The sequence below is a fragment of the Toxotes jaculatrix genome, chromosome 20 (genome assembly GCF_017976425.1).
Source record: "Toxotes jaculatrix isolate fToxJac2 chromosome 20, fToxJac2.pri, whole genome shotgun sequence".
In the NCBI taxonomy this organism is placed as follows: domain Eukaryota; kingdom Metazoa; phylum Chordata; class Actinopteri; family Toxotidae; genus Toxotes; species Toxotes jaculatrix.
In genome coordinates, this window is record NC_054413.1 from 17,684,902 (window position 1) to 17,708,847 (window position 23,946).

At 41.4% G+C, this 23,946-nt stretch overlaps 1 protein-coding gene across 1 annotated transcript in view; it reads right to left on the reverse strand.

Moving 5' to 3' along the window:
* kcnh2b (potassium voltage-gated channel, subfamily H (eag-related), member 2b) overlaps positions 1-22,916 on the reverse strand; it is a 196,980-nt gene extending 174,064 nt beyond the window's left edge. Inside the window, exon 1 of the mRNA XM_041065424.1 lies at positions 22,841-22,916. Within this exon, the coding sequence (XP_040921358.1) occupies positions 22,841-22,916 (76 nt within the window). The remainder of the gene's footprint in view (positions 1-22,840) is intronic.
* Between the last annotated feature and the right edge of the window lie 1,030 nt (positions 22,917-23,946).

Here is a 23,946-nt window from a genome sequence, read left to right on the forward strand (position 1 = left end):
CCGAATAAAAGCACAATATTTGGAGTTGAACGTTTGAGGGGGAAAAAAACGCGGTTTGTTCAAAAGTTCCAAGTTTCCAAATGTTTTCGTCTAATTCGCCCACATGAACCCAAATATTTACAGTAAGTGTGAATTAGCATTTCTTTAGGAAACTTACATGAGCATTTCCTTTGCTAGCAACCGTTAAACCAAGGGCTCTTACTCATTAAGGACAACGACAGTCACCTGCGCACTTACCTCATATAACAGTCCTCCTAACAAATGCTCACTTTAAAAGCTAATAAAACTAGCTAAGTTATTCACTCTACCCTCTCTAACCCCTCTGCCCTTTTCAACCAGCTGCTAAACAATTAAAAGTATAATATTACCCGTTTTGAAAACTTATTTTCACCTGCTTCACAACGTCTCCTCGTTTCCACTCAATTTAGGTGACTAACTTATGAGTCACCTTCAAAATAAGAGGCTCGATTTCAAAATAAAGTTCAAAATATCCTTATACATAAAAACATAAAAATAACAAAAATATAGGTACTCATTGTACTCATCATAGTTTTAAGAAGCAGTTTTATTATCTACGGTCTGTTATGTTTAGAACTGTAAAATATTATAACATATATACATAAATACATTACATACGTACATGCACACAAAGGTAAAGGATACTCATCATAAATCCAATTCAAAAGTGTGTGTGTGTGTGTGTGTGTATTCATAGCTTGCATATGTGAGTTCATAATTGTGGTCAAAAGTGTAAACCGCAGCTGCAACCTTGGTAGCTCCAACTCCCACAAAGCTCCGTCTATCTCTAAACCACTTACTGCAGAAGGAGCCATTTAGTCCCATGGCCTCTGCTCAATGTCACAGGATGATCTTAATGCAGTCAGAGAGCTGCTGTAATGCCTGAACACACTTACACACACACATGCACACAGATGTACTCACACGTACTTCATTACCCTGTGCTCGGCCTCTTTACTTTCACTGAACTGAGAATGAATTGTGAATAAACTTCAAGTCTCTACTTTGTGTGAGATGAATCTTGTGTTTCTTATGGGAACATGTACAAACAACATAAATGAATGCATGTGCATAAGGCCTGTGTGCACATGTGACTGTGTCCGTGCTGCATCAGGCTGATTGTCACGCTGATAGATGGCCTCCACTAAAGAGCTTTAAGCTTCTGAAGAGCTCCTTTTACTTCCACTACTGGGCCCCGCTGTGAGGAATATTGCAGTCATAAATAGTCATATGGATGGTTAGAAGGTAGGAGAAAATAGTTGGTGACAGAAAAGGGTGGATGAAGCAAGAGACAGCAGGGGGGCAGGAGGAAAATGAATAAATTGATGGAAATGAGTTAAGTGGGTAGAAAGAGTTTGGGAAGGAAGAATCACAGAAAAACAGGAGATAAACTGAGGAAGCGACAGAGAGAGGATGGGAACGAAGGATAGTGAATGGAGGGAGATTTGGAGAAAAAGATAAGGTGAAGTGGGGATAGAGGAGAGGTGATCTGTCCAGTGATGGAAGAATATGACCACATTTCTCAGCAATAAGGTTGCATCGAAGAAATGGACGGCAGACTGCTGAGAAAAAAAACAGTCACTTTTTCTCCCCCAGGCTTTGTCAGAACTTTTCACTCTGTGGCTGTGAATTCAAAGACAACTTTATTTATCCCAGTTTATTAACAGATTCACAAAAAAATAGATTCACTGTAAATAACAGTGAATTTATTTATGAATACAGAAAGAGGCTGTAAAGTTAAAAATGTGGATTTGGTAATGAACGCAAAAAAAAAAAAAGAAATAACTGTATTTGAAAAAATGAAATAAAAAACATGCAAAGTAATGAAGCTAAACACAGGCATAAAAATGACCTATGAAGAACTGAGAGGATGTGTAGCAGAGGAGATAGAGGACTTAGAGTAACGATCACCTCTACAAACTACTCATTACAAAGTTTGCAGTTTAAGATGCAGTTAAAAAGAGCAGAGTTGGCTCTCATTAATTATCACTATCATCTCCTGGGTGTATTTTCCACTCGAACAGGACTCTATTCTCCGCTGTTTACAGTAAACACCATCCTGTTGCAATGAGCACAGCTTAGAAAATGTTCCTGATTAAAAATCAAATGGAGAGAACGCACATACTCATTATCCTTCATGGTAATTAGTAAGACCAAAAATTGTTGAATTACAAAGTGTAATGGGGAGTGGAGGGAGATGGGGGGGGCGGGGGGTGTTGCCTTCATCTTTTCATTTCAGGGTGTTGAAGGATCAGTATTGACTTTTGTCCCAGGACAACCAAAATGTTCACAGCATAACTTCTCTGAGTGCTCAATTCCATAAAATGCAACCAATATTGGCCATAGGTTATTACTTTTCAAGTGTCTACTCTCTGCAAACTTTATACAATATCTGCAGAATTTGACGCTGACAAAGCAAACAGTGGATATTGAGAAATGTAAATAAAGAGCCACAATCAGGTGAGAGAGAGTGTTTTGCCACTTACACACCCCAATCCTAATGTTTTCTGAAGTGGCAACACCACTCAGTCAACATTCTCTGCAGGGAGGAGGATGGATGGATGGATGGATCATAAGCTCGAGAGTGTGGGCACTTAAGTAGATTCAGGAGTCGAACTCAAAGTTGCACTTTGTCTGGTTCTGTCTGGTAAAGTTTTCAACAAAGATAACATTCACTCTGAGAGTCTCCAAACACATCTGAGAGCCACTAACAAGGCCACATTTCAGCCAAGACGTGTCTATTATAATGAGAACAAACCCTTTAAGACAAAGGAAACTACTTTTCAGTGGAAGATTGCCTATGGGAGGTGTTCATCAGGAGGGTTTTTGTTGTCTTGACTCATGAACATGTTTTTTTAGGTATCATAAATAACTTTAATTCAGCGAAAAGATCATTGTTGCAGTGAATAATCCAAGCAGGTCCTTAACGCGCCCTGGGTCTAAAAAAAAAATAAATAAATACAAGCTGACACTTTTGGTAATTTCCATTTCATGTTGGGAGATCTTCACAAAGCCTGCTGGTGATAAATCTTCCTCAAGGGCTCAAACTGTGAAAAGGGAAGAGCGTCTTATTGCTGCAGTGAACTCTGAGAGGTTTAATTCCTGTAATTGCTTAGACTCAGACTTCAGACCTTGAACACAATGTACCTAAAACACAGGATCAGGTCCTGGGAAAGTAGATTTTAAAAGTTGGTGAAAGGATTTTTTTTTTGTGTTTGTGATATTAAGATTGTTCCTCAATTAAACATGATTTGATGATATGTGTATATTCATTGTAAATGTAAACTAGAATACTAATCTAGGTGCTGGATGAAACATACACAGTACACATGCAATAAATCAGGATAAGAACTCATAGCCGGTGAGTAGCATGAGGACACAGCAGGCAGTGGCATCATAAATCTATAAGTAATAAATAGGATTGATGAGGCCGCCAAAACAATCCGCCAAAAGCTTTTAAAAAGCTGTATGTTTTAAAATCATGACATATAGTGAAGTGAATGAAAACCTTTAAAAAAAAAACTGCTACGGCCCCTAAAATTTACTGTCGCATACAGAAGACGCATGGGTTAAGGGTGGCTGACCGTGAGTCATGGAGGACCAGTTGTCTGCAGGTTTTCATTCCAAATAAAGACTTATCACACCTTCGAGGAGAGGGAAAGAATCAATCTGTGAAATCACCTGCTAAGGTGACCGGTTGGAAATTAAAACCTGCTGACTGCTGACTCTCCACACCACGTCGTCGGTCACCACTGTGCTGCAGCGAGGCTGTGACCCAAACTATTCCCTTATTCACTCATTCGAGACACTTAATAATTAACTCTATTAAAAGCAGTAAACTGAGATTTCTAACACTTAAAAATCATCTTTTTGCATCATCAGTGACAGATGTAATGTTGCATAACTGTACTTCTTGCATCTTTAAAATGTGATGCACCGTCGTTGGGGTGCAGGGGGACGTTTGTTGCATGACATTCCCCATGTCTGTCCCATCATTTCCTGTCAATCAAAAGTGAATCTACCAGGCTGATGGTAGCAAAGGCTAAACAAAAGACTAAACTGCAAGTTCAAGAACTGCCTTAACATGCCTAAAGCTCTGTTCATTGACACTAAAGAGTCTTAATATTGTACCTACAAATCCTCAGCCAGCTACCTCCACCAGTTTGAGCCAAACTCTCCAACCTCTCTTCTCTACCTCCGTCAACTCAGCAGCACAGCCCACAGGGGAAAGATCTCTGAAATCATAGGTTACTTTCTTGTGTCAGACCAAAACTTACTTAAATCATTACATTGAGAAAGTAAGTGATACGTATGTATGCTAACAGAACTACTGTATGTATGTGAACAACAGCCGCCGTCTGTGTCTTCCTCTACCCCTTTCCAAGACTTTGGGACTAGGTAATGCATCATACATTGCCCCTGTGATGAATGAAATTAAAACAAAGTCCGCACATTGAGGCAATTTTTCTTGCTAAGTGTTCTTCATTAGACTTCATTATGAAACAGCCCCTGAACGGGAATTATCTTTTAACAAGGAAGAGGGTAGACGGTCATTATTCCCTGTAAATTCTGTTTCAGGAGCAGCTCACAGAGGTGATGTGTAGCAATTCCCCCTCTGAACCAGTGAAGTCATTTTTACAACCACTGGTAAGAGGCTAGTCTGCAATATTCAGACATTTCTGTACACTTTTCTTTTCAAAATCAATGTCAATGATATTTAAGACTCCTATATTTGTTTTGGAGGAATTGTTCCACGGCTGAAGTTATTATTATGTTGGAATGAGTTTGGACGCTGCAGCTAAATGATTTATGGACGCTGGAAAGATTTAGGCCTGTATCAATTGTCGAGCCATAACATGGATGTGTGGGTTATTACGGTATTGATTGCAGGCATTTGTGTGTGGCTGTGGACGCTGTGTTTACTTTCTGAAAAAATGCATGCACAGATAAGAAAGTAGCAGAGATGATGATGCATCAAACACAAACTTGGATGGAAGAGAATAAGGAGGAAATGGAATAAGTGAGAAAGCAGCAAGACACAACACAGTGTGACCCTGTGTTAAAAATACAGAGACACAGCATGTACCTCACAGGCTGATAAATAAAAGACTTCTAATCAAGAGAGCAGTCGAGGAGGACCGACAAAATACACTCCCCTAGCATGCTAGTAAAGATCAGTGCTTAAAGACTGGCCTACTTTTATGTACAGCTATTTATCTGTTTGCATACCACGCCAATTTATGAACAAACAGGCATATGGTAAGAGATATTTGGGTATATAAGTTTGTCATTTTGCTTACCAGAAAAGTATCCTCATTAGGTCAACAAAGCCTGTGACTTTCATACACTTTCCCTCGACACATGACCTATGTTGCTGTTCTTAATGGAGGACTTGTTGATCATAGGTATTTCTACAGTCTGTTTTCCTGCTTCCACTTCATTCAAATTCATTAAAACCTGCTTTTAGAATTTAGCGCTTATGTTTTGTTTTGTTTTTTTGCTTTGCTTTTGCTTTATTTTCTGATTTGATGTCCCTAAAGAAGAAAAGAAGACATCATTTGCCATTGCTTTCCAAATAAAGACAGAATGTCTTCTTATCTGACACCATAGTGGATAAAGTTTAGTTTGCTTTAGGCACAAAACTTACTTGGTAACTAAAAACGGCTGTTTCTGTTTCTTGGCCTTCTGGATCTTTTTTTTTTTGCATAGGGGCCATTTTGTGAGATTTAGACAAGAGTACAATGTTCTCCTATGTTGATGAAAAGATGGGATTTTCCCTGTTTCTCTGCCACACAGCATCCAATAAAGCAATCTACGGTAAAAACTCACCTCCCAAAGCACGCACACTTGACAAAACACAACATGACATCTATTAAGTCAACTGGCCTGCCTTTAACCACGGTTACGTTCTCAGAGTGCTTCATGAAGCCCCAAATTCCTGTCAGCAAAATCAGAATATTTTTCCCGTTTCTTCCTCTCCCTCCCCCAAAAACACCCATCAATCAAAGCCATGCTACAAGAATCAAAACTGTCTTCAGCCATTTCTTCAACAGAAAGTGAACATCCATCAACGCGGTGCTCCAGAATGAAAACGTCTGAGCCCATTTCTCCCTGCGTTAAGCACACAATTATCACAGCCTCTTTCCCCTTCCTTCATAAAACAGACACATCATCTATCAAAACTGCCCGTCCTGGATTCAACAGGCTGTTCTCGTGGGAGACATAAACTGGTGGAAGGGCCTGTTCAGATATTCATGGAAACAGGGGAGGATCGGTGCGGTGGATGCGCTTGATAGCCTGCCTCCATGAATTAGCGGCAGCAGCAGCAGCAGCCCTCAGTGGCTCATAAAGCTTGATGGGTTTGTCTGGCTGCAATGAGCACTGGGTAATACAAAATACAGAGATGGTTGTGTATACGTGTGCACACGTTGTATTGTGTTCATTCTCCAGCCTTTCAAATAAGTGATTTTGAGTCACCGATAACAGCCAAAAGAAACAAGTTGATGTTTTTTGTTGTTTAAGTCTTTTAAAGAGCCTGAGTGAATAAGAGTTTCCAGTAAATGATGAGGTGTGTTTACATAAACGTAGTCATTCTTCAGACAGACACACGTATACAAGCATTAAAGACGAGATAAAAATCTTGATACATAACATTAAACATAAACATTTGAACTCAACCAAAAGAAAACCAGGGCGAGAGAGAGGGGTTTGGGGTATAAAACAGGAGACCATAAAGGAGGGAAAACAAGCATTATGAAGGATGTCTCTGGCATTAAAAGAAGAAGGACCGTGGTTAGATGGGCATTTATTGATGTAAAAAGAAGAGAAGGACTGTCACATAGAGCAACAGGAGAAAGAGACACAACAGTTTGAAAACTGGCTGGCTCAGAGTTTGTGCTGCTCAGTGTTCAGGCCACAGCTGGACCTGAGGGAAAGGTGGCATTATTCTGCCAGGGAGGTACTGAATTATCACGCCTCAGGCATTCGGATGGAAAAAATGCAAGAGATGGCAATATTTGCAACCAGCAGGCAATGTGTTCAAATTAAACAAGGGTAATGGTGGGCAGCTATTCACAGCAAGTGAAGTAGATTTCCATTTTTTCTAGCTGCACTATTCTCTCAGAGGTGCTTTATAATGTCAGCTCACAGGCAGAGATATTTAGCTTCCATGACTTTTGTGGCCCTCTATCAGTAACCTGCAGGTTTTTATGCCCTTATCTTTCTCACAAGGCTGTAGTCTGGTACAGGGAATAGGAGTGTATGGAGATCCAAAGGGGTCAACATTACACAAAGACATTAAAATATTAATTATGTGATTAAATACATACAAAATAAAATAAAATATAAACATGACATTATTATGTAATATTTCTAAAATAACCGTATTATTATGAAACATTATTCCATCCTGATTCTCTTAAAAAATGAAATTCACACTGTTTCCCTTATTACATCTGATTCATTTTCATTTTGTCCATTGTACACTGGGGTACGACTTTGAAAATTAAATGTCAAACAGCTTTTCCATTTCTGTTTTAATATAGTCACGGAACAGCCATACGAGCATGTGAAAATGAAAACTGCAGTTTCATTTGAAGTTTTACAAAAAGCAAATTACACACACATATATATCAGCATATATAAGCATATATATATATATATATAGTAGATTTACATTTTAATTTTCAAATTTACATTATCACTTTTATATAGTCCCCTCTAGGCCTCCATAGCTAAGACAAGTCTCTGGAGGCAAGTGTCCACACCCTCACTTCCTCTTCACTACACAGAGCCCACACCACTTCTTACATTGCCACTAAATATTGACACTAGACATAAACTGTGAGATGTAAAATTGTCCAGCGTAACCACGATACTTTGGGATAACGGGATGGTTTTTCAGAGGTGGAGGATCCAGCTTTTATAATAAGAAAACAGGTTGAGGTGACAAAGATTAATCAGCGCTACAGAAGGAAGCATTTCAGCAGGTCACGCTTCAATCAGTGCGAGTTCATTTTATTATCAGTGATATTTTCACCGCAACTCCACAAGGTACTTTGTCACTGTTGAGAACTATGATAAACACAGGCTCCACCCGCCACAGTGCGCAGTATTTATACTTTAGGCAGTGTAATCCAAGACCCCCCCCCCATCCATCCGCTGGTTTTGGTGACATCACTGACCACTCCTTTGCTTTCTCCCTGCAATTTCCCTCTAATGAGCTTTTGAAGGGAGTGAGCTGATGAGAGAGGCTGATTAAAGACAAGCTACTGCTGCTCAAGAGGAAAACACCATTTCATATTCCCACTGTGACACACACACACACACAGATTGATGAGACATGCCCAGAACCAAATGCACACACACACACTCACAGTATAAGATCTTAGCCGCACGTACACGTTCTCATAAACCCACCAACGCAGACTGAATAATTCACTAAGACCAGACCTTGGGGGCTTTGCAGTCTGCCAGTTTGTGTGTGCGTGTGCGGCGTGTTTGCATTTGTGTGAGCGAGTGTGTATCCGCGAGTGTGTGTATGTGCTTGGAATCTCCCTGAGTACACTGCGTAGGCGGATAAGGAGGGAAGCCCATGTGTTAGAAGCACAAGTCAACACATCAGCTCGGTGCCTGCTAGCTACAGAGACAGAAAGATAAAGAGAGAGCGAGATTGAGGACAAAGGAACGAGAGAAAGGAATGGAGAAATAAAAAAACAAAGAAGGATCAAAAAGAAAATAGTATGAGAAGAGGAGAAAGAAAAAATTGAGAAAGAAGCAGATGCATGTGATTGGTTGGTTTACTGGTGTACACGAAGCAAATACAGAGACAGGCTGAAGATTTTTTTTTTTTTTGTCTCTACCCATTTCTAACTGTGCAATTGCCATGGAAACTGAAGATTTGACACATGCTAAATTCTCTAACACAGTGAGCTGACACTGACAATAAATTCTGACTAAATTGCAGGACCCTTTATATGCAGCGTCTCTTTCATCAGCCAGCTCATTTGTGTCCAGACACGTCATCATTACAGTTTGTAATGTTTCTGCAGGAATCAGAGATCAGTATTTATCTCAGTGTTTGCATTGTCTCAGTTGAGCCACAGTTTCACAGCAGATCTGCCTGTTTGATTCTGTCTGACTCGTGTGTTCATGTGATGTTTTCCATCTTTAGCCAGTCCACATTGTGGATAAACTCTCCTGACACCCTGTCTTCGGGGTGTACCTGCAGGGATCTTAAGATGCTTGTGCTGATGCTCTGATAGTCCAGTCACGTAAGCGAGTCTCACTGGGAAGCTTCTGGAAGTCCCTGTTGAGGGAGTAGTGTCTATCCTGGTCTTAAGTCCAGCTGGGATTCTCATCACCCACTCCTTGTACCCATTGGCCCAGAATACACACAGGAGACAAATGAAGCAATCCCATTTTTTCCGATGCAGACCAAGAGATGTGGCTGCAAGCTCCAGAAATAGTAAGTGGACCTTGAGTTAATATTAGCCTTTCAAACTGCTATCCCTAAGGTCAAAAATGAACTTTCACACTATCATTCTTTATCCATTTGTTACCTCATTGCATATATTGCATTGTATTATGTTGTAACACATAATTTCAGAAATTTCTTCACCTTGTTCTCCACTGCCTTTGACTGCAGTTGTACTTTTGCTGGCAACATATAGAGAGCTTCAAAGAAATCATCACTAGGAATAACACCACCAGTCCATTGAGTCATATGAATTGTAAGTAGGAGTTTCCAGCTCAGTACTAGTATTTTCTAAGCAGCCGTCAGAACTGAAAATAGAAATCCTCTGAGAGAAAGTGATGAGTCATCATTTAAAAGTGAAGCCTTTGGTATAATAGAAATGAAAAGGAATAAAAGTCTGAATTGAAAGTGGAAACAAATTTGATATTAGCTATTGAAAAGGGTTCATATGTGTATGTTCCCACACTGCATGTAAGTATGTTTTCACATCTTTTTATAGTACAAAGGGGGGAAATAGGTTGCTGGAGTTGAAAATACTTCCTAGGGGCTAAGTAAAATCGATTTGTGAGTTTCTATTTATCAGTACCTCCCCTATAGAGTACATTTCTGTATGAGCCATGTGCCAGTGATAGCGCGCACCACACACTCGTACGTAGCTGTAAACCAATCCAGCTTCCAGCTGTCAGCTCCCAGGTGGGAGACCAGGGAGTCAGGATCCTCCAGATTACTAAGTCAGTCAAACGCTACTCCCAGCTCTCTCACCGTGCCAGAAAAATAATTACGTCTATCCCTCGTCCGCTGTGCTGGACCTGGCAGAAACATTACAGTATTTTCCCCAAAATGAAAATGCTGCCACAGCACAATATGTCTTTCCAAAATGCACTCATATTTTCATCCTATTAGAGATGCTGGCCGGACACTCTGTTGGCAAGACAGAAATGTAGACTGCTGGAGAAGTGCTGATGTCATCAGTGTGAGACAGCTGACAGGAGGATGGAGGGGGGAGGGGTCCTGTAATGTTTTGACAGCCCAAGCATTTATTTTAGTCCACTTAGTATTGTATTTGGAGCAGTTCCTGAGCAGAGTGTATAAATAATAAATTCCCATCGATACGCTTTCATTTATTTACTGAACAGAAAAGTGTTGACAAAAAAAAAAATCTGCTGAAACATTGTTTTCTGTGTCAGCCCATATTATAGGAGATAGACAACAACGTACAGAAAGTTCAGACCCCTTCACTTTTTGGCACACTTGGTCTTATAGATTTAATCGTAAATGGATAAAACTGCAATTCTTTCCCCATCAACTGCCACTCAAGGAGAAAGGTTTTAGGAACCTCTTGCAAGTTCACTCAAAATCAGAAACTGAAATTTCTCATTTACAAAAGTTTTCAGACCCTTAATCCAGTACTCTGTAGAAACCCCCGTGGAAATAATTTCTATCTTCTCAGGTAAATTTCTACAGGCTTTGCACACCTGCATTTGGGCAGTTTACCTAATTCTCGCTTGCAGATCCTTTGAAGCTCCGTCAGGTTGGATAGGAAGTATCTGTGAACTGTCGTCTTCGGGTTTCTCCACAGATGTTCTGCATGTTTTGGATCATTGTTAAGCTCAAAGGTGAACTGTCATCCCTGTCTCAGGTTGTGTGTACTCTGGATCAAGTTTTCTCCAGATGTGCTACTTGGAGTTCTGCCCAAAGGGTTCAATTTGTGTCTCATCACTCCAGAGAATCTTTTTCCTCGTGCTCTCAGAGGTCTTTACCTGCTGTTTGGCAAATTTCAAGCAGGCTGTCATGTGCCTTTCACTCAAAGTGGCTTCTGTCTAGACACTCTACTATAAAGGCCTGATTGATGGAGTGCTACTGAGATGACTGTCCTTCTCCCATCTCTGCAGAGGACTTCCGAGGCTCTGGTAGAGTGACAGCTGGGTTCTCGGTCACCTCCCTGACCAAGTTACTTCGTCTGGCTGGATGAGCAGCTCCAATAGGAGTCCTGGCAGTTCCAAACATCTTCTGATTCACAGTTGTTGAGGACACTGTGCTGCTGGGAACACTCAAAGAGAGAAATGGTTTTATACCCTTGCCCTGAACTACGCCCTGCCACATTTTTGACCTCACGGAGGTCTACAGAGAGTTCCTCGGACTTCACGACTTGGCTTTTGTCTTGACATCCAGTGTGAATTGTGAGACCTTACACACACAGGTGTGTGCATTTCTAAGGTGTGTCCGCTCACTTTAGTTTGCCACAGGTGCACTCCAATCAAGTTTTAGACCCATCTCAAGGATGGTTAAAGCAAACGGGATGCACCTGACCTGTATCATGGAGTGTCGCAGCAAAGGATCTGAATATTTTTAAAAATAAGAAATCAGGTTTTTGATTTTTAATAATGAAAATTGTAGAAACGTGTTTTCTCTTTGTCTTTATGGGTTATTGTCTGTAGATCGATGGGCAAAAATAGCAGTTTTAATCTTTGAAAATTGAATGTACAACACAAGAAAGTGCAAAAAGTGAAGGGGTCTGAATACTTTGTGAAACCACTGTGTTCTGCAGACACATGGATTCAGCAGAACAAATATGACCAACACAGCACAGCTCAGCCCACTATGGCCATGTTCAGACAGACAACAGCACTGTGTGGAAAAAAAACACTACCCCCTGATTTGTTTTAGTTATACCAGTGCATTGGCACAGCGGAGATTCAAAGCTGAAAACTTCTGCTCTTGATTCAGCTTTTCTTGTAACACAATACAAGTCACCTGTCAAGGTGCTCCACTGGTAAATCAAGTGTGAGCCAGTGACCATTTCTGAAAAGATCCCAAACAGCCAATGGTAGATAACCTTGTAATGTGACTATCGTATCTCAACAACATTGTCACAATGAGCGATAAAAAGATTGTCACCATGATAACTTTCCAGAAGTTTAAAATCCCAGCTCAGTGTTCTATAAACAGCTGTGCAGCTGTTGAGGAATCAGATGATCCTTGCAGTGCTAAGAGTCAAGATTTTAGCTTTAGACAACATCAGTTGTCAATGCAGCAACTGCATTGCTGCATTGTTGTGACACTTAACTTTGTGCAGCTCTACAAATGACTGAATCTTAAATCTTACATTATTCCTTTTGTTTCTTATGAAGCACCAGTTAATGTTTTGTGCCATGAAGCAACCACAGAGCAGTAGTTCTCCTGCATCCTGTGTCACGACTTTTCAAAACAAGTCTAAAGTGTCACAAATTGAAGCTTGAGGCCAAAATTAAAAGTTTGTATTTAAGAGCACAGCAGGAATTGGGAGAAACTATGTCAGACAGGGCAGCTTTCATTTGAACAAATGGGCCACCGTATTTGTATTCCTAATCCATTGTTAAATACATCCATGGTATCGCTACTGTAGGTTACTTGAAATAATTTTAGTGGAAATAAAAACATGGCCAGGAACAAATCCCATTCAAATCCAATCTGAAGGTCACCTGACTCAAAGCTTTGACTCCCTCCTTCCACACAGCTTGGGATTCAGTCATACGACGTGGCACTTTTCAGAGAGTACACACCAGTCCAGTCGCCCAACAGTCGTTAAGAGTGATAATCCCATAATCACTGCAATCCTTAATGGGCTGTTTCGCTCTGAAGTGTCTCAGGCTACAGTGTGTACAGCATCTCCCCCTGCCTTAACGAGGTTATGCAGATTTATGGAAATGAGCTCTAATCCCCGGGACACTGGGGACTCTGGGGTCTTTAAGTCGGTTAGCTGGCCTTTTCTGTGCTACTGCTCTTGGGGTGGCACAGGAGCCACCGTGAATGAGAGAGGGAGTCCGAACGGCCGAGGGGGAGACAAAGAAAGAGTGGATGAGAGAGGTGTGATGAAGGGAGACTTGATGAATGGGAGGATGAGAGTGAAAGGGCAGCTGCCAGGAGATAAAGCCGTGACAAATAGAGGTACAGGCAAAGGGCTGAGAGGAGAAGGACAGGAAAATACTGGGAGCTGCCAAAGCACTCATTGCTGTCCCACTTGGCTATGTTTTGCTTTTATACTCTGACTTCTTTGGATTTCAATAGATGGGAGGTGATTAACAAGCACTCCCACTCACTTTCATTTCTAAACCATGAAAGCTGCAGCGCTTATTGATCACAACACTCATATTTGAAGACGATAAATAAATTTGGACTAAGATAATCATTGATTAACATTAGTAAGATTATTTCTAGTATGCTGTCACACGTAGAAAGATGTTGTTTTTAATATGATTAATCTCTACACTATCTGTGCCTGGCTTCCACAGTTGAGTCATGGTTATAGCAAATTAACGGTGGTTATGTTTGGTTAAGTTTTGGTAACTAACACACTTAAAAGATTGAAAGCTAAAAAGAAAAAAAAGGGGAACTTTAAATGCTGGTCATTAGATTAGAACTCCAGTCTTCCATGTAAAAGTCAGATAGACTGCATGCTCTACCACCACCCTCACCCCCACACTGAAATCTGATCTGAAATCTTCATGGCTCAATATGCAACAATTAGGGTTTGAAAAGAAAAAATATCCTCCAGAGTTTAACATTTCAAAACTCCTTTCACTTCACGAGGACTGTGTGGGTGTGGTTTGACCAGATTTGATTGACAGTGACCTGGCAACATGAGCAAGCCCACAACCCAACTGTTACCACATTTTATTTCAAATGTTGCTGAATCCTGATTGGTGCTCAAAAGCATGCAGCTGAACCTCGTAGTAAGATGCCGAGCATCATAACAAGACAGTGATTGAGAAAAGACATTTTTCGGGGCCTTTTAAGGCCTCAGAATACGTAAAGCAAAGTGCTTGTCAGATTGTTAAACAGCATCTGAAATGCCCCTCCCCTCACAGTTTTCTGACATCGAAATTTTTTGTAGTATTCCTAAACACACAACCTAGTACGCCCACTTCACACACTAATCGGCTGACTGGTCCTACTGGTCTCACAATCGAAAACATGCAGCTTTAGCTTTTTTCATGTCTGATTCATGACAGAAATAACAAGATGACAAACATCAAACCTGGTTAGGCGTCTAAATTATCATCATGAGTATTTACTGAAAGACAGAACTAGACACAAAAGGCCCACAAAATAATGCATCGCTCATTGCCTAATGTGAAACAGTTTACTGCATTTTCATTTTGTAGCGGTTTCTTCTTCATTCTTCTTTGATTTTGTTTCAGGGAAGATGCTGCCCTTCTTCCAGTTTCACATCAAGGTACGGAATAAACACCCTGATTGCCTGTGAATCCCTGAGCATTAACTGACAAGGTGCTGTTGATGCATTCAAGCTTGTCTCATCTTTTTTATCATGGCAGGAAAAAAAACAAAAAAAAAAAAAACATGGCAGAAGTGTGTTTGATGCTTCAGTCTTTGGGGCACACGTTTTTATAAAAGCACAGCCAATTAGAAGCTGATGATGTGGAGGGAGAGATAACTCTCCCAGAGATGCTTCTAACGTGTGTCGTGATCTGAGAAAAGAGTTTGGGAGCTCATCTTCCCCTCAATCGCTGTGCAGCCACAAACATTCAGCTCTGACTTTGAAAATGTTTTTTTTTTTTTGTTGTTGTTGTAAGACATCTGATGCCCTAGTTTCAGGGCATCGGCAGCTTTTTATAAGTTCGGTTTTCTCACAGGGGGACCGGCTTGCTCTCGGCTTCAGTGAATACAGAGAACACCCAAATGCATTGACTGATAAACATCATCATCATGATGCAGTTACAATGCAATCCAACATGGCTATTAAAGAAAGGAAATAAAAACCCATAACACTGCTGCCTTATGTCTGCGTGTCAATTTTCCCTTAATGGCCATAAAACTAGATTTTCTCGGTCTGATCTTTGTCAAACATGTTCCATTAGCGTAATCCAATATTATATGAATTACATACTAAACCCAGATCATGTGTATATTTTCAGACAGCACCAATAAATAAACCTTCCCTTTTCAAACACCATTTATTCAAGGCTTGACTCAGTTCCATACCAAAACTATGGCAATTATTTAAATTCTTCATGGCGTCTTTAGCCAAGCTGTCAAAAAGGCTATCACATATTAAATCAACAATTCATCTATGAATTATGACTTGAAACATCAGCAGCTCGAAGACAGTGAGAATGGATTCAAAGGTGGCCTTTATGTGTGCAAAAAAAAGAAGGAAAAATTGGCTAAAAGTTTGATTTAAATGTCAAAATCACCTTTGTGCCCCTAAATGACATTTACTACAACAAATCTTAATTATTTGCTTAGATGAACTTACAATTGAACCCATTTCTCAAGCAGTTTAAGTATTAAGTATTGAGCAGTTTACTAAATGGATTGATTTTCTTGCAGGAGAGATCACTACACAACTGTCATTCAAACATGAAAATCCAAATACACAGCCTTCTGATTCCTAATGTTACACGTACACACAACTGGTGGTCCAGAGAGAACCGCAGGTTTAATCCTAACAACAGCTACAGAATCCAGCCTCATCAAAGCGTCTTTGACAAGAAGCAGGAACTTCTGTGTGTCTCTTTATTCCAAATCAATTATGTTTACAGATGAAATCACCAGAATCAGAATCTAAAAGTCCTAAAGAATGAAATGTTTTGGACGACACAGTCTTGGATTATTGCAGAGGTTTACATGTTTCTATTTAGACCTAAAGTAGAAGAAAAATAACTCCAACAGGTGCATGTATCTGGCATTTCAGAAGTTTCATAGCTTATCTCGAGTAATATTTAATATTTATGGGGCTGGGTTTTCTTTTTTTTTTTTTTTTTTGGCAGTGACCTACATCCAAGATGGACACACAGCAGGCCCTGCACTTGACTTGGAAATGGAAAACTGGAACTACAGCGCACACACACACACACACGCACGCACACACACACACACACACACACACACAAACCTCTTCCCTCTCAGCAGGTGCTATGTTACCCGTTTGGATGCATACCCATTTGAGATCAGAAGGCAGTTAGGTATGGCAGCGCAGTGGGCATCTGCTGGGCACCAGAGAGATGGTGAGAGGGGAACGAGGGAAGGAGAGACAGAGAGAAAACAGGTTGTCAAATGAGACAAAGAGCAGAAAGACAGAAGGAGTGAGGTGCAGAGCGAGGGCAGTGAGACAGAAGAGTGTTTACAAGCTCTGCTGGTTTACAAGTGTGCGTGCGCTTGTGTCTGTGTGTGTGTTCTTTTGTGCGGCCGCTTGGTAACGTGTGGGTGTATATGTGTGTGAACGAGAGAAAGGGACGAAGACAGGAGGAGACTCGGAGAGGGAGAGAGTGTGCGAGCGAGAGACAAGTGATTTCACACCAATAAAGTGAAATCTTGAGGCACTGACTCACTCCTGACTCCAGCAACAGTGTAGCAGTGTTGCTGTGTTTACACCCTCTGAGTGAAACAGATGGAGGAGAAAAATAAAGCTATCCACTGGAGAAGACCCACAGTCCAGTATTTATTCTGCATGGGTATAGTATTGCTAACTATGGAAGCCTTTATGTAGAAAAATATTGATTTTCTAAACATCTGGAAGACAAACATGAAGCTGTGAGGACGTACAGCAGAGAGAAAGCACAACGATGGCTGCGTTCTTTCTGTTTCACGGCCACGGGAGGAGAAAAAAAAAAGCCTGCAGATGGAACCCTTCAAATGTCTCCTCACAGCCTAATCCATGCATGCAAGTCATATGTTGATGCGTGTCGAAACATTTGCATGGCCTCAACTGCAGTTATGTGTCTTTTCACAGAGGCATTTCTTCCTTCCCTGCACTGGAAACATCAAGGCGCTGCGCCTTATGCAACTCTCAGCCGAGGTCATCGTAGCATGAGGAAGCACAGAAGCTGAGAGCTCTAAAAGCTCAGGTGGACGACCTGACTCAAGCTAAAGAGATAAAAATTATGGAATGTTGAAGGCAATAGAAGCACTTTTCTTGAAACTTTTCACGTTATTACGCTTAAAGTTTCTTGGCAAAAAACATTATGCATGTTAAATTTTGCTGATGCACGGCGCTGGTGGCATATTCTGTGACTTCAATCCCTTGAACTTGCTTTGCATTGCTTTGCATCTTTGTACTTCTTGTTTGGATAGTGTAATTCTTCTGTCTATGCTCCGTGTGGCACGTGGTGCATGTCTGTCCATCCTGAAATAAGGATCTCCCTCTGAGCTAAAGAGCTAAAGTAGTTGACCAGCTAACCCTGCTTTGTGGAATTTGTGCTGTATACTGTAAATAAATGTGACTGGATTTGGTGTACACGCTGGATAATCCCGATTACCCTTTCCTTTATGCACATGTTGACCATTTTTACCATCTGTCCGTTTCAGAAATGAAAAGAAGAGCTCACTCTTCTACAGAACTTTAAAGTAACGGGCTCGTGTTGCTCTATATTTGTCTTGGTGTCAACAAAGCCCATGAAAATACCAAAACCAACAATTTGTTAGTCTGCCTGTTTCTGACTCCCCTTCCCTCAGCCCCAAGCACATTAGTCAGACCAAATCCCATTAGTTCCTAGTGAAGACAAAATGGGTCACAAATATATAGCCTAAGTTATCAGCTAAGCACTGGAGTTCTTAGCAAACTTTACTCAAACAGGAGGAATTATTGTTCGAATTGTTTGATTATTACACTTGTTAGTAGGATATTTTCCTGCTTCAGATTTATTATTCCATCTAAGCCATGCCTCCAATATTTTCATAAATGTGTCAATTCTCTATAATTCAAAAGGTAATTCCCACCTGGTTCACTCTAACCAACACTTAACCTGAAACTGGAGCCAATCACTGGCTCTGTGTTTCAGAAATAGCTGCAATTAGTGTTTTTTTAACATCAGTAGATTTTATAATGCATTGAAAACTATTTCTAAAAGATGCAGAACATGAAATTACCTGCAGTTAGTTACAAGACACAGTGTACCTCTTCCTACTGTGTGTGTGTGTGCGTGTGTGAGGGTGGGTGGGTGTGTGGGTGGGGGAGTCAGGGGGGCAGTTGCCATAGCGATGAAGTGTTTGTACTTCAGCTGTAGAATGATAGCATCCTCCCCGGAGGACAGTGGCTTCGAGGCTTGTAATTGGACCGAGCCTTCTCTAAGGAGCTACCGAACAGACAACAACACGAACCAAAAGGTTGCTGTGACCTCAGATTGAGGTCAAATGTGTTGTTGATTGTTGTCGGGGCAGGCACGCAATTTGTCTGCGCAGTTCAATCTGTGCGGAGCAGCATGGGCGTCAAACATGGAGGATCACAGCACAGTAAACAGGGGAGGGTTACACGCGCAGAGGATCAGTGTACAGTAAGCAGAGAAGGTCTGAAGTCAGGGGATAACAGTGCATGAAATACCAGAGCTACCACACACGTTTGAGAACTGGTTCCTGTACACGCTGCATCTGCTCATCCAATTAGTTTATGCTTCAAAAAGGTGAAATAAAATGACATTTATTATTATTATTATTTTGGTCTAAATAGAAGTATTCAAAAACAAATAGAAAACAAGACAACAGCATGTTTCCCATCAATTATGCATTTCCGTCAAGGCCAACTTGCAAATGAGTATTTCTCCGAACAAATAGCACAGCCTTTGGCCACTGAGTGCAATTTCAGAATGTGCCAGCATGGAGAAATGAGAGGCAAGTTCTGGGAGAATCTGATTATGTGGTATTGCATGTGTCATTTTGGATACAGATTATTGTCTGAAAGAAGCAGAAAGCTGGGAGCCAATCAGAGAAGAGCGACGTGAAGAGAGGGATTCAAACTCTCAATGTCTGTTAGTCATAATCTGCACAGTGTAAACATGAAAGTCATATACTGATTAAATTTAGTCAAAATCATGATGTTTACACACGTTTCTGTCTGCGCTGGATTTCCTAACACCTTCCCACTGATTGGTCACATTCCCATATAAGCAAAAGGTCACGCTCCCCATTGATTTTCCTCCAGTCGACACATCAGTAAATCTCTATGCAAAACAGATTTGATCCCTTGTTCATTTCGGTCTAATAATCCAATAAACATCTGTATTCTACAAATCGATTACCAACAGCTGCAGCACATTATTGTCCAGGCTGCCTGTTTGATTTGTGTGCACTCCCTGGTTGGATTCACTAAGTAAAGTCACAAGAGTCAGCAAGTTTAAAAACAAAATCTGGCGAGCAGAGTTAGAAAGAAGGGAACTTACCAGGCCCCTGTAGCCCCATCCTCATCTAAGCCTGAGGCTAAAGGTTGGAAGCTACTATTAGCTGCTACTACCATAACACAGCCAAGTCTCCAACTGAACTGCTGGTGGTAGGGTTGCATTGTGGGTAATGTAGGCCCCAGGTTTCCACAAGGAGGAAGAATGAAATGGCTGCATCGATTTTAGTACCTTTTGTTTTAAACTGTCCATCATGAGTTCAATTACAATTATACAGGAGTGAAATGCTAAATCAGTGGAGTACTCTTTTTAAAGGCAAAGTCATGATGCCTTTAACATACAATTCAAGCCGGTTGCACAGAAAGGGAGCACACATCAAAAAGCTCAATACAGGCAAGTGCACACTCTCAGAAGACTTTGCAGCGTGAGCTGTGGATCTCTGATGTTTACCTCACGACTGTCTTGGCGAACGATAATATAGCTGCTGCTGTGATAACTTTCCAGTGTGGTAAAACGTTGTCTCAGTATCATAAACCACTCTGCAGTGTTTTGGAGTCTGATAAACCTTTCAGAGACTCCCAGATCTAAACTGGCCTTACCGGATCATATTTCATTATGTCACCGAGACTTGTTTTTAATGCAGGGCTGGTTTTTCAGGCTGGCAGCCCACTAATTGGAAATTTGACATAAGATCATTTCCTTGTCAAAGTGCATTATTTGTTGGTTTCTGCATACGTCATCAAGAAGAAAAACTTCACTGCAAAACCGCAACGTGTTTATTTCCACAAAACAAGTTTGTGATAAAAGAATCATCTTGTTTCTTGGTCGCTTTGGTGAATTTTATGTAAAACTGTTGACACATTTCAGCCTGAATCTTTCGTCACAGTTATAAGACTATTTCATAAATGAGAGCCCAGAGCTGGTTGGTCAAACTGTCACCATCTCAAGTACAACAGGATCTCTCACACAATATGGCAGGTGGAAACCGTCTCCATGTGATGTGTGGTGACAACAGATGCCCCGAGTTTGCTCTGTCTCCTCCAAGGCTGAGCACTGAGTGTCCATACCTTGTGATTCTATGTCCCATGGAAAAGAAACGGCTTTTACCGCGCTAACTGTACCACGAAGGTTGCTTTTTCCTCTCCTGCGTTTCACATGAGATCGTTTCCATCACACACACTCTGCGACAGAACAAACAAGATAACCCTGCTCTCGATCGCTGTTCAGATTAACTTCACCCGGTCTCAATTACTGTACAGTAAAACAACAGCAAAGGATCTGGTGAACAAGTGTGCAGTGCACTACCACACCAGGCCCTGCCTTTCATGCACACTAGTTTACTCAGCTATGGATAACTTGAGAGGAGTGGGCTCATGTTTCGGTCAGAGTGGACTCAGAGGTAGGCATGAGAGGACAGAAATGGGGGCCTTTGAGTGATTCGGAAGAAATGCTGAGCAGTGCTGGAGCTAAAACACCAACATAAGAATTTGCAGTTTAAATTCCGCAGTGTCTTTTACAATGATTCTGGAATGAATAAGGATGTCTGCTTGGTTAAGAGCAACAATCAGTAGAAAATTACATTTGGAAAGCAGTGATGTGAGGTTTCAGCTGTAGCTTATGATGTTTCCCCCCTGCACGGCTGCACTGATCCTCTCTTTCTCCTCACACAGAGAAGCCTCCTGCACACACTCTGAACAGCAAATCGAATGTAAAGGAATATTAAAGATATGAACAACGTGGAATGAGTCGGCAGCGACGCGGTGAGCCGTAGAATATGTTCACCTTCGCAGAGCTCTCAGTGTTTGTCGGGATGGAAAAATAAGTTCTGCAGGATTAACGTCAATTACCCAGTTTTTTCGACCTGGCTGCTCTCGTGTGTGAGTTCGCTTTTCAGCACCTCTGTGTCAGGAAACACTGTGGGGTTTTTTTTTTTGCATCCATCCCTTACAACATCTTGTTTGAAGCTCCGCTGCTGCCGTGACTCTTGTGTGTTACTAAAGTCAGCAAGACATCACTTGCTATTCCACAGCAGCCTTGTGAACTGCTCAACCCCCAGAGCATATGGTGAATGGTGGATGGCAAGGTGTGTTTTTCAGCATTAAGAAAGAGGTACCTCAAGTGTTCAGCTCTCTGGGAAAGAGTCATGTTTTTTTCCAACTTTAGCTCACATCTGCATCTTTTCTGAAGTGTCACTGACATTCAGATTCCCCTCAAAGCTGCATTTAAATGTCTCTTGCATCAGCCTGGCTGTCAAAACCCGAGCTGACAAAATGTTAACCATACACATCCTCCACTTTTTTCCTCACACCCTGCTCGTCATCATCCCCATCATCCTCGTCAGCCCTGAGGTGAATTTCTGCAGGAAACGTGCCGTCGTGGCTTGCTGAGCCTTGTTTGAAGTCTGGTCACACGTTCAGGGGTGGAAAAAAAAAAAAAAAAACCATGAATGATTTGCATCAGAGATAACACTGCCGCAGGAAAGTGAGGACGGATGAAGCCTGTGTATTTTGAAATATAGACAGCTTCGAATTTCATGGCCCCCGGGCTCTATGAAAAATTTAGCAGCTCAGATATATTGTTTGTTTTTGTAGCTTACAACTTAGTGGAGATTAAATGGTGGAGTATAGATTTTTTTCTTTTTTTTTTGCAGATTGCTTTCTCTGACAAATTCTGTCAAGACAGCAGCAGCATGAGACACTTAGGGTGACATTAGAGCGTGGGAGGTTAAACAAAAACAAACATTATCTAACTTTTAAAAGTATTGTGTTGTGCTGCTTTGTGACCTTTAAAAAAAAAGAGACATACTTATGGTCTGCTACAAATATCCTGAATGACAGATGTCAACAACAAAAAAAATCTACACAAACTGTTCATGCTGTGATTAAAGATTATATTGTGGTGGAGGAGAAACAGCTTTAAAGTCAGTGTAAGTATCACACTGGTGGAAAACGAACTGGAAACTGGTTCGTTTTCTCGCCCATTTTCCCTCCTCACTGTTGGGTACAACATCACTGCACCACCGTGTGACATGTCAAAACTATTAACCATGCATCGGCAAACATCATTACCGGGGCTAATTCTGGAAAAAAAAAACTAATGTCAGCTGAAAGCCTCCATCATTAGGGTGCCATTTTCAAACCTTATCTGAATCAACAAATCAATTAGAAACCGTGAAAGAGAAACCGGCTGCACGGTTATAAAATTTTATCTCTGAATGAAAGAAAACAATCGATCTTACTCTGACTGTCGAATTTCCTGATGATGGTATCGAGGAATGTGTTCTGCGGAGCCACATGGCCCCTCCGGACCGGCATCTTCGCTGAGGTGGCCCCTGGACTTTGACAGACTTTGCAGGACTTTTAATAATAATAACACACCGAGGCTGCGTTTCCCTTTCCCCGCAGCCGAGCGCACGATGCTCACTGCGCTCTCTGCATGGAGACTGAGCACTGATAGGTTCAGTGGCAGTAATCCGCGGGCCAAAGTTTTCCCAAGTTGGTCAGAGAGACGGAGGCTTCTGGTGGATCTCCAGGAGAAAGTGAGATGACGAGAGTTCTGGAAAGGAGGCGCACTGTATACGCACGGCAGACCTGAGCCGTTTCCACCCTCCAGTTTCCAGGTTGTGAGGTGTGAGGGTGTCTGTTTCTGTCCCCCCCGAGGGGAGGGCCGCCGGTCAGGTGATATTTATCTCTGATCTCACACTCGGTGGAGCACGGCAGACCTCTCATCCTGCACTACAGTTCGCTCCTGAGCAGCGGACTGGGCGAGCGTCGTTGGAGCCATAGTTGGGTACGCTGATCTGCGCGTTTTTTGTTTCTTTCTTTTTTTATTTGTTTCTCATTCCACCTCTTCCCTCTGCCTCTGAAGCTTTGTGTGTTTAACTGTGAAGAAAAAAAGAACACAGTAGTGATGAAAAGAAAACAGCAGAGCGCAGATCCGCAGCTTGATTCGTCCTTGGTCGGTGTTTTTTGGTGCTGTTCTCTGTATCTCTCTCTCTCTCTTCCTCCTCGCTGTGCGCTCTGCCGGATGACTTCAGCTTCACCGGCGTCTAGCTGCGCCTCTTTTAACCCTTTGCTCATCAGGAGCGGAACTGCTCACACTTTTTTTTTTTTTTTTCTGATGTATAAAGAAGTAGATGAGCTCTCAGCTAATCAGATTCTCCTCATCCCCCGAAAACACAGGTTTAAATTGTACCTGAGATTCATAAAGCGGGGCCTCTTGGCTGCTAAAAACCTGATCCCAATAACATTAATGAAGTTATTATTCTACAAATTATTAATATGACAAAACAGATCATTAATTACAGTTGGAGGAAATGGGCCATCATGGTTCCCTATAGATAAG